Source organism: Clarias gariepinus, chromosome 18, assembly GCF_024256425.1.
Source record: "Clarias gariepinus isolate MV-2021 ecotype Netherlands chromosome 18, CGAR_prim_01v2, whole genome shotgun sequence".
NCBI classification, from domain to species: domain Eukaryota; kingdom Metazoa; phylum Chordata; class Actinopteri; order Siluriformes; family Clariidae; genus Clarias; species Clarias gariepinus.
In genome coordinates this window covers 7,268,551-7,280,000 of record NC_071117.1, presented here as the reverse complement: position 1 = coordinate 7,280,000, position 11,450 = coordinate 7,268,551, and the positions used below count along the sequence as shown (strand labels likewise).

At 37.2% G+C, this 11,450-nt stretch overlaps 1 protein-coding gene across 1 annotated transcript in view; it reads right to left on the bottom strand.

The window, feature by feature from the left end:
• The window catches only part of LOC128506538 (complement C3-like), a 29,282-nt gene extending 27,853 nt beyond the window's left edge, over positions 1-1,429 (bottom strand). Inside the window, exon 1 of the mRNA XM_053477034.1 lies at positions 1,322-1,429. Within this exon, the coding sequence (XP_053333009.1) occupies positions 1,322-1,392 (71 nt within the window). The 5' untranslated portion in view covers positions 1,393-1,429. The remainder of the gene's footprint in view (positions 1-1,321) is intronic.
• Positions 1,430-11,450: the final 10,021 nt, after the last annotated feature.

Sequence of the window (11,450 nt, the reverse complement as noted above, 5' to 3'; positions counted from 1 at the left end):
AGGCTTTAAACATAATTCATGACATCAGGCAGCGTAAACAATAAAAGCCCCAAAACACACTTCACTAAATAGTTCCTGGATTTCTCAACACACGCCTCGAAGCATCGGCTTAACATTAACCCTTCCCATTTGGTAAAAATTTGATAATGTGCTGAAACATGGTGGGAATCGGCAAGAAACTACATTAGGGAGTATAGTGTGATTCACTCGAAAGAGGCCTCGAATGTTCAGTAATAATTCTCACTAGGATAATCGATGAACCCTCAAAGATTGTTTTTCGGAAATCGGATATCTTTTCATGTAAAAATGGCGGAGTACACAATTGATGGTATGCAACTTCATCATGCAAATTCATAATGCAATCGATTACACATACATCAATGTATGTAGTGTACTACCGTTCAAAAGTTTGAGGTCACTTGCAAATTTATTTGTTTTTGTTCTACAACAATACTGGGGATTTCAAAACTATAAAATAACACATATGGAATTAGGTAATTACATAACAACAAAAACGACAGTTAGTTGTTATTTTAAGACACAGAGGTCAGCGTTTCTGTAATAGTTCTTGCAAGAACAGTATTGTCAAGTGTATTTGCAAAATCCGTCAAGCACCATAATGAAACTGGCTCTCATGAAGGCTGTCCCAGGAGGGCGAGACCAAAACCTACCTCTGCCGCAGACGAGAAGTTCATTCAGAGTTATTAGCCTGAAAAATTACCAATTAACAACCAGCACCTCAGATTAGAGAAGTTATAAAGTCTTTACAGAGCAGAAGTAGCAGAAACATCTCACCATTAACTGTTCAAAGGAGATTAATGCATTTTTGGACGCCTTCAGCATTCCTTTACAATGAAGAAAAAAATTTAAATCAGGAACCATCATAGAGTTAGAAAGTGACCCCAAACATTTAAACGGTAGTGTGTATATATATATATCATAACAATCATAGCATTATTACAGAATATTTGAAACGTCTTTCAAGTGAGTCAACCTGTATTTATTTATTCATTAATTTTATTTTATTTATTTTTTACATGCAGAGTTTTTAATATTTTTTTATTCATGTATTTATGTACACCTTACCATCAATGGTGTATAGTCATAACTTTACCATGTATTCTATAAATATTCACAATATTTATTAAATACTTGAATGTTAACTGTGTGATCATATGTGAAAAAATAAAATAAAATATAATAATAAAAAATCACATGCACACAATTTAAAATAATTTAAATAACACTAAACTACATGTAAATATAAGTTTCTGTACTGCAAAGATATCGTGTGTGTGTTTGTCTGTGCGTGTGTACTCACAGTGGGTCACACAGTGTGAGCAGGGGGATGGAGAGAAGCGCAGCCGTCAGCCACACCAGGTCCACATGCATCTTGCCTGCTGGTCCTGGATTAGCCTGAGGAAGTGTGTGTTTGTGAGCAGCACCTTAGCTTTTATAGAAAAACCCCTCCCAACTGTACTTGTTATGAAACACTGATGTTGGGGGAGTCAGGGATGGAGTGGGGTGCAGTGGTGTTTCAAAAGAATGGAAACAACGTTAGAGATAAGCCCAATTTACTCCTATTTTTTTTAAACTATTGCTCAAATTATATTGAGCAATACTTTAACACACAAAGACACAAAACCACGCAAATTTAGTGATTTGAAAGATGGCCTGTGCATTTATGCCAGCTTACTTGTTCAAGAGAATCATTATAAGGGTTTATTTAACTGAAACAAATTTAAATTCCTAAAGTTACCAGATCACCTAAAAGCTGTTTTGGTTACAGTAATAGTACTGTGCAAAATACTTGGAAGCATACAAAAAAAGGAAGCCATAAGCAGAGATGCCTTTTTTTCTTCATCACACTTGCTTAATTCTATATTATTGAGTCTACATTATTTTTCTTATTTTATTTTTTTCATATAAAATCTTATATCATGAGATATGTTGCATTCTTCACAGGCATGCAACTATTCTTCTGGAGTGTTATTTATTTTATATATTTATTGATTTACTATGTGTACATCAGTGAATTTCACTTTCAGTTAATTGAATCGCTGCTAAGTTTGTGTATTTTTATACATTTTCTTTACATGGACTTTCCTGACAAAGACTTTGAACAAGGTTATCAAGCTCAATAAATTTAGCGAATTCTATACACATTGTCTAAAAGCTCAAATCTTTTAGAAGACTCATAATTTGCATGGTGCAGCTTTACATTTTAACTCATCAAATAAACATAAATCTTATAGAATGGAATGTTTATTAAAGCTCTGTTGCCTTATTCAATATTTGAATTCTGTTTCTTTAAACTGTGATACAGCCACTCCACCCTTCTCAACCACATATTTATGGAAATCTTATATAGTCTTTGCCCAGTCAGGAAGACAGCATAATTACTCATGTTCAATAACATTTTAGGGAGGAATGTACCAGCCCGTTCCTGGGCCTCAAGGATCTTTTTGCACAAGCTACACTGAGCCACAAAAAGGGTTAATCAAGCAAAGTCAGATGAATTGCAGCAATCATATGTCAATTTAACCTTTGATCATTTGAAACTTCTGACTGAGATTCTAATATTGATTGTATTGTGGTCAGTAAATGAGAAATGAGTTTAAAAAAATACATGATATTCCAAATTTTTAAGTCGCAGTGAGTGAATGAGTTTGGTAGCAAAAAAATTTTTGTTTTTTTTAGGGCAGGAGAAAAAAAGATTAATTTGCTTTTATATTAAAGACTTTGAATATAAAGTATATGCCCGGAGTGGAAAATAATCGAGGCCATATCTTACTACAGTACATCTTATTCTATGTAAAAATACTTAAAATTAATTTCCACACTGGGGTTTTATTTATATAAAAAAAACCTTAGAGTTCCTTAAGGTGCTCTGAATATTAACCATGCCTTGACTAACAAGAATTGTCATTAAGACTAAATGTTTCCTCAAATTCAAATAAAACATAGTTAGTGAACACTTACTTTATACCTAATGAAATGATTTATAAAAACAAAAAACAAAAAATTGAATAATTCAGTTGTTAATTTTTATCTATATACATTATCTGCCCCGGCAGAACGTGCTTGAGTCCAACAGGACGGATGTAGGAGCCGCCTGTAAAAGGCTCACAAGATCGGCGTTGCTATGCTCCCTGGACTTTAAAGTCGAGACCGAATGCTGCCCTTTAATCACCTCAATGAGGACAGCCGGATTTCGTGACCCTGCCACAGAGGAGGAAAAGGCCGATAGGAGACACATGTTCAGGCCCCCGTTCCCAGTCTGGGAAAGCCTTCTAGCTGCTGGATGTCACAGAGGACTTCTGTCTGAAGCCATGTCTGAGGCTGCGCTCATCTATTAAAAAAAAAAAAAAAGATCTCTCAATTATATCTTGATGTTTCATATATTGAAGGACCAGAAACCAGCCTCAGAAAAAAAAATCTGTCTTTGTAGAATAAAACTCTGCCAAAACTTCTTTGGTATTGGCCAGTAGTTAAATGCTTACCATGAGTGGAATTAGTTATGTGCCATTTTATGTCTCAGCCATAGACATATATTTTTACATATATAGCGCTTTTCAACAGAGCCAATCTGTAAGGGCCATATTTTATTATTAGATTTGTTGTTGTGTTTATTTCATTTCAATGTATTAGTTTAGCATTTAGTATTATACTCGTAAGTTGTATTGTGACATCATTTCATGAGTTGTTCTGAGACATCCTACCACAGTTGTGTATCTGCATGTCTATCACGTATTTTAGTCGTTCAGTTGTTGTTAAGACACGGAAGGATACGGCAAGGTGTCCAGAACACAAGCTTTTGACCGTAATATTGTAATCTACCTTAAGCTACAGAACACAGCAAATGACTTGTTGTGAATACAGTGGATTTATGCAAGAAACGGTAACAACCGTTGGACTTTGATGTTGAAAATAAAACAATAGACAAAGAAATCAACGGACGTCTGAGTCATGCGTAACAATGTGTAACAAGAAAGATACGTGTCAGAACTTGTGAATAACATGCACGTACATGTAAAGTCCAAAGCTTTCTCCATCGTTCAAGTGAAGATAAGCAACTGTTAAAATCAAAACCAAAAGAGCTCTTGCCGACTTTAAATTTCACAATGTCAGACAATGAGGACAACGCTGCCACTACCGAGTCTAAGCGCGTGAGGGTGCTCATCGACAAAGATTTGGAAGAGAAGCTCAACAAACCGTTAGAGGCAAGAAAAGGTTGGATTAAGTTGGATCAATTGACCGCAATATCAAATTAATTAAAGACGCTCATGAACGATGTTTGCAATCTGTTAACTGTTGAAACTGGGTACAGCACAAACTACAAAAGGGCTGTTAACAGAATTTATCAAAAACAATACTGATGTGCTACTGTGCTTAAATGAAGAAAAACTCAAACATGATCAGGACAACTGGTATGAGCCCAAATTGCAGCACTGCACAGAATCCATGGCAAAAGTGGAGTTTTGGATTATGGAAAAAAGAGCCGCTTCCCAACGATGGAGTTTCGCCAGAAGACAGCGTGTCCACAGTGGGGTCAATGACAGCACATAAGCATGGAAGAGTAGCAACTGCTGCATCCAAAAGGTCTTTAACATCTACAGCATCCTCAGCTCGACTAAAGAAGGCAGAAGCTAATAGAGCAGCTTTATTGGCTAAAGCAGCAACCTTAGGAGATCGGCAGGTGCTAGAACTGAAGGAAGCACAATTAAAGGCTGAGGAAGAGCATTTGAAATCACAATTAAAGGCTGAGGAAGAGCAATTGAAAGCACAAATCAAGGCTAAACAAGCTCAATTAAAGGCACAAAAAGAAAGGCTGGAAATGGAAACGGCGCTTGCAATGGTCAATGCTGAAATAAAATCGTACCAGGACTATTGTCTCAAAACTGCCCTACAAATTGCGTGAAAGATGGAGGAACCATGCATACAAGCACGAAAGGCGCACCCAGAAAAGAGCCAAGTTTGTGAAGTTGATGGAATTCGTAGAGCAAAAACCAACGGTAATGTCCAACCCACTTTTCGGTGAATTGAACGTTTCAACTAGTGATAAAAAACACTGAGACAAATATCCCCAAGGACTCAAGCAAAAACGGGAAGGAAAAAGAGGGGTCAGCTTCGCAACGGGGATAAAACAGGTTGGTGAAACTCATAAAAAAAATCGACCACAGTAAAGAGTAGTGGTACATTAGTTATCAGTGCTTTCACTAAACCTTGTGCATTCTGCGCTAAAGGTCATACTTTAGAAGAATGCCAACATTTTAACAATAAGACATATAAGGACAAATTGGACTTGGAAAAGAATGGATTCTGCTTTGGTTGTTTAGTAAAAGGACACCTAAGCAGAGACTGCACAAGAAGAATCACATGTCAGTTGTGCTCAAAGACACATCCTCCTATGCTATACAGTGACGCACAAGATACAGCTCAAAGTTGACGAGACCGAAACAGTTAATACCTTGCCTGTCACAGTGAGTCATGAAACAAGTGGTTGCACTGGGGCTGGAGATGATTGTATTCTCTCCATTGTACCTGTTAAAATAAAGTCCAAGAAAAGTGATAAAACAGTAGAAGTGTATGCCTTTATGGACCCAGGTAGTTCTGCTACTTTTTGTACAGAGTCATTAGAAAGGCGGTTAAACCTACAAGGTAAAATAATTGACATTATTTTAAGCACCATGTACACAAGGAAACAAGTAGAAAGTTATGTCCTTACTGACTTAGAGGTTAGTGGTCTGGAAGAAAACACCTTTGTTGATCTCCCCAAAGTGTTCACACAAAAGAGTATCCCAGTCTCAGTGGAAAACATTCCACAACAGCACAACATTGATAAGTGGTCATACCTCAGCGAAGTAAAATTGCCCCAGATTAATGCTAAAGTTGAAATTCTCATAGGTAATAAAGAGCATAAGCTCCTAGAACCATGGCAAGTAATTAACAGCAGGCACAATGGGCCAAATGCAGTAAAGACCGCTCTTGGATGGACTATAAATGGACCTCTTCGAGAGTCGGTCGAGGAAGGCACGTGTGACAATGTGCAAGCGAGCGTTGCAGTCAACAGAGTTTCCATCGAAAGTGTAGAACAAATGCTGATACAACAGTACAACCATGATTTTCCAGAACGGAATTGTGATGACAAAGCTGAGTTGTTACAAGAGGACTATCAGTTTTTAGACTCTGTAACCAACTCTCTGCAGTTCACAGATAATCACTTCTACATCGGCCTCCCATTTAAGAAAGCAGCTATTCAAATGCCCAATAACCGAAGTGTAGCCATGCAGCGCGCACTGAACCTCAAAAGTAAGTTTAAGAATAACCGCTTCTTTCATGAATATTATTCAAACTTCATGAACAACATGTTTGAAAAGGGTCATGCAGTCAAGGTCCCTACACCTCACCTAAGTCTACAAGACGATCAAGTGTGGTATATACCTTACCATGGTGTATATCATCCTCAAAAGAAGAAGCTAAGGGTAGTCTTCGACTGTGCTGCTATCTATCATGGAGTATCATTAAATAGCTAGCTCCTACAGGGACCCGACCTGACAAACTCACTCATTGGGGTGCTTACACGCTATAGACAAGAAGAAGTTGCCATGATGGCAGATGTGGAAGCCATGTACTATCAGGTTAGAGTTCCGGAAAAGGACACAGATTTGTTGCGTTTCCTATGGTGGCCGAATGGAGATGTAAGCCAGGACTTGGCAGAATATAATATTCTCATTCACTTGTTTGGTGCAAAATCATCTTCAAGTGTAGCCAACTTCGCCCTTAGGAAAACAGCAGAAGAAAACCGCTGCAATGCATCTGCTGAGGCAGTCAACACAGTACTTAAAAACTTTTATGTAGACGACTGCTTGAAGTCTGTCTCTAGTCATAATCAAGCAGTTGCGTTATTTAACAACCTCACCAACCTTTGTGCAAGTGGAGAGTTTCACCTCACCAATTGGGCAAGTAATAGTCGTACCTTACTAACTTCCATTCCTGAGAGTGAAAGAATCAAAGACATGAGTGACTTAGATTTGAGTAAAGACGCACTCCCTGTTGAGAGAGCTCTCAGACACGCTCAAGTTTAGAATTAGTTTAAAAGAGCGGCCTGTAACTAAAAGAGGAATCTTGTCAGTCACTAGTTCAATTTATGACCCCTTAAGCTTCCTCGCACTAGTCATACTGCCAGCTAAGATCTTAATGCAGCAGTTGTGTAAAGAAAGACTCGCTTGCGATGATAACATTCCCGAACAGTTTACAAAAAGATGGAAGGCTACAAGAGTTGCATCAATTTTCTGAGTTTGGTGTAGCAAGATGCGTAAAACCAGTCGACTTCGTCACAACTACAGCACAAATTCATCACTTTTCAGACACAAGTGAGATGGGATATGGAGTTGTCTCGTACCTCAGGTTGGTAAATGCTGATGGACTTACACACTGTGCATTTATAATGGGGAATTCTTGTGTAGCGCCCTTGAAACAAACCACAATTCCCCAAATAGAATTGACAGCGGCAATGGTTGCTGTGAACAATGACAAAATGTTGAAATGTCAACTGGAAATAGAATTGCTGGACTATGTTTTGGACCGACAGTACAACTGTCTTGAGATATATTGACAATAAATGAGGTATGCAGTGGAGTGGAGGTATGTCAACACTTCAAAAAACCCAGATGACGCTGTATCCAGGGGAGTTTCCTGTGAAAAATTCATGAAAAACAACAATTGGATCCATGGTCCCTCCTTTCTCAAAGAACCAGAATGTAAACGGCCTGAGAACATTTATGATCTGTCAATAAAATATGATGACATTGAGACTAAACATTCAGCTTCAGTGAATCTCGTAAAGACTACAGAGAGCACAGATTCCGTGAGTAAACCGATTAACTATTACTCTGACTGGTACAAGTTAAGGGGTCAGTCATGAGAAGTGATAATGGAACAAACTTTATAGGTGCTGAGATTGAATTGCGTAAAGCTATCCAACAGTGGAATCAGTCAAAAATTGAAGGCGTCCTCATGCAAAAGGGGATACAATGGATATTCAATCCTCCTGCTGGGTCTCATTTTGGTGGAATATGGGAAAGGCAGATAAGATTAGTCAGAAAGATCTTAAGGTCCGTACTAAACAAACAAACACTAAACGATGAGAGCTTGTATACATTCCTGTGCGAGGTGGAAGCAATAATGAATTACCGTCCCCTTACCACTGCTACAGACGATCCCACAGACCTGGAGCCCCTGACACCTAACCACCTGCTGCTGCTGAAAAAACAGCCAAACTTGCCTCCTGGACTTTTCAAAAAAGAGGACATTTACACACGTCGCAAGTGGAAGCAAATTCAATACCTTGCTGACTTATTCTGGAAGCGATGGGTGCTCTCAATTGGAGATGTAGTTCTAATAATTGATGAGTCTTCTCTAAGAAATTCATGGGTCGTAGGACGGATCATGAAAGTGTCCCTGATAAAATGGACTTGTGAGACGTGTGCTAGTCAAAACTAAAACTAGTACACTGGAAAGACCCATCGATAAGCTGTGCCTCATGAAATGGACTGTTAATTATCTTATAAGTTGTTATGTTCCTATAATATGAATACCTTAAGTTAAACTGTAAAGCAAAAAGTTAAAAATGTTAAGAAAGTTTAAATGATTGAATGATTTGTTGTTGTATTTATTTCATTTCAATGTATTAGTTTAGCATTTAGTATTATACTCGTAAGTTGTATTGTGACATTATTTCATGAGTTGTTCTGTGACATTATACCACAGTTGTGTATCTGCATGTCTAACACGTATGTTAGTCGTTCAGTTGTTGTTAAGACACGGAAGGATACAGAAAGGTGTGAAGTACACAAGCTTTTGACCGTAATATCGTAATCTACCTTAAGCTACAGAACACAACAAACGACTTGTCATGACTACAGTGGATTTATGCAAGAAACTGTAACAACCGTTGTACTATGATGTTAAAAATTAAACAAGAGACAAAGAAATCAACAGACGTCTGAGTCGTGAGTAACAACGTGTAACAAGAAAGATATGCGTCAGAACTTGTGAATAACATGCACGTACACAATCAATGCGATAGTTTACCGTAAATACACATTCGAAGACACAGGCAGAAGGCACAGAAACTACAAATGCCCCTATAGAAACATCTCTGCAACACAGCATGGCTTATTCTAAATCTGACTAGAAACTGAAGACTATGAAACAGAAACTGACTTTGAAAACTGAACCTTAAAAACTAAATGGACACATCAATTAATTATTAATAATGAATTCTTAATGCTGCAAGTTTAAAACAACTTTGTCTTATATGTGGCATTAGTACAAAGCAGGCCACTATAAGATAAAACACAAGTTAGAGCAAATATATACACAGCAGTCTGTGGTGAGACCATGTAAAACACCTGAACTGACAGCACATTGTTATACCCTAAAAACTAAATGTTGAGTAAAAGTGATGTCATGTGCCAGATTTAATGATCTACTTTAAACAGGAAGTATATTTGGCTGCTAAAGAAAGAAGTACACCTTAGCGTAAACAAGACATTATATACTCAAACTTACAAAATGTTCTTCTTTTGTATTGATAAGTTAGGCTTATGAGACTCCTGCTGAACAGAAAGACATACATGTACAGTATGTGGTGTTTAACCTAAAATAATAACATCACTGATTACCATACATTAAAGCTCATCAGGTTTTTTTAAAGCTTTAAACTTTTAACTATTTCTACAAACTGTTTATTAAAACTGTGTCCAAAGTGTCAATATTTTGTGTGAGCACCATTATTATCTACCACAGCCTTAATTCCCCTGGGCCTGGACTTTACCAGAGCTGCTGTTGTTGCTTGGATCCTCTTCTACTCCTCTATTAATGATATCACAGAGCTGCTTGATGTTCGACACATTGAGTTGAGGATGCCCCACAATGTGCTTAATAGGGTTCATGGAATAAATATATACTTGGTCACTGACAAACACATGAACATGGTGAATACTGTAGGTCATGTGATCTCTTAGGGTGTACTCATTTTTGCCACCAGCTATTTCGACCATAAGGGCTGTAGAGTTATTTTCCGAGAACAGTAAATCTATAATGTTATACTGTACAAGCTGCACATTGACTTTTCTAAAGTACACTAAGTCAGCCAAAATGATTTATACGCACTTCAGAAAAAAGAAAAACGTGCATAAATATTTTAATATTTAACTTATTGTTAATATATATATATATATATATATATATATATATATATATATATATATATATATTTATTTATTGATGTATATGATAATATTATTATAATAATATGATGATATTTATAATATCAATAATATACTATCTTTCTTTCCTGAAGTGTGTACACATATTTTGGCTGACTCTGTATAGAAACTGTATATATAGTGTGTGTATTATATATAAAACGGCTGACAATATTTCTTCTAAATTAAAAATATAACTATTGTTATTTAGACTGTATATTTGAATGAAATGACAACACCGCAACACATCAAAACCCAACGCTAAAAATGTGTAAACAAATTGTGTTAATGTTTTGACTAAATAATATTAAGAAATCAGTATTTTTGCATGCGCTCCACCAGTTTTTCACATTGCTGTTGGGTAACTCTAGCAAAAAAACAAAAACAAACAAAAAAAAAAAAAAACAGCTCAGCTTTGCATGATGGTTTGTGACGATTCATCTTCCTTTTGATGACATTCCAGACGTTTTCTGGATAGCATGGAGATGAAGTCATGATAAATGAGGTAGTTCTGATGATGAGAAAACACGGGTGGACAATCAGTGCTATACAATTACTGTAAAAGAATGAAGAGAGAAGGAGGAGAGCAGGAAGTGCTGTGGACGCGCGCGCTCTCTTTCTCTCTCTCACGGTGCGCGCTCTTTGAACCACGTGACCGTCAGACAGGTGGATGCTGCTCATTTGCATGAGGAACAGGTAAGCGGGAAGTTCACCGGCTCTCCGAAACATGATTACTGACCGTCTAGTCACCAGTAGAGTCGGATGTTTTACCTGTGAGGAGAAAAAAGACGGGTTATTATTTATTTAGTTATTTAATTTATTTCTGTTTTTGTCAGGAAAACAGGGAGACACTCAGGAGAGAGAGACAGCTGAGTGTTCAGGTGAGAACAAATTAAACAGGTTCATTTTCCTATAACTCATCAACAAGTGTTTGTTTCTTCCTCATGTGTTTGTGTATGAGTGTGTTTGTGCGTGTGTGTGTGTGTGTGTGTGTGTGAGAGAGAGAGAGACAGAGACTTGAGTCGCCTGGTTATTTGTTGTTTTTTTCTCGATTATTTTTTCGTAAAGATTTTAAATTAGTGAAAGTAAAATTGTTTGTTTCATAACGAAACAAATAGCATTTCATTAGCTTTAAAAGTGACGCAAACACGCCGCCAAACAGGACATTCCGCATAT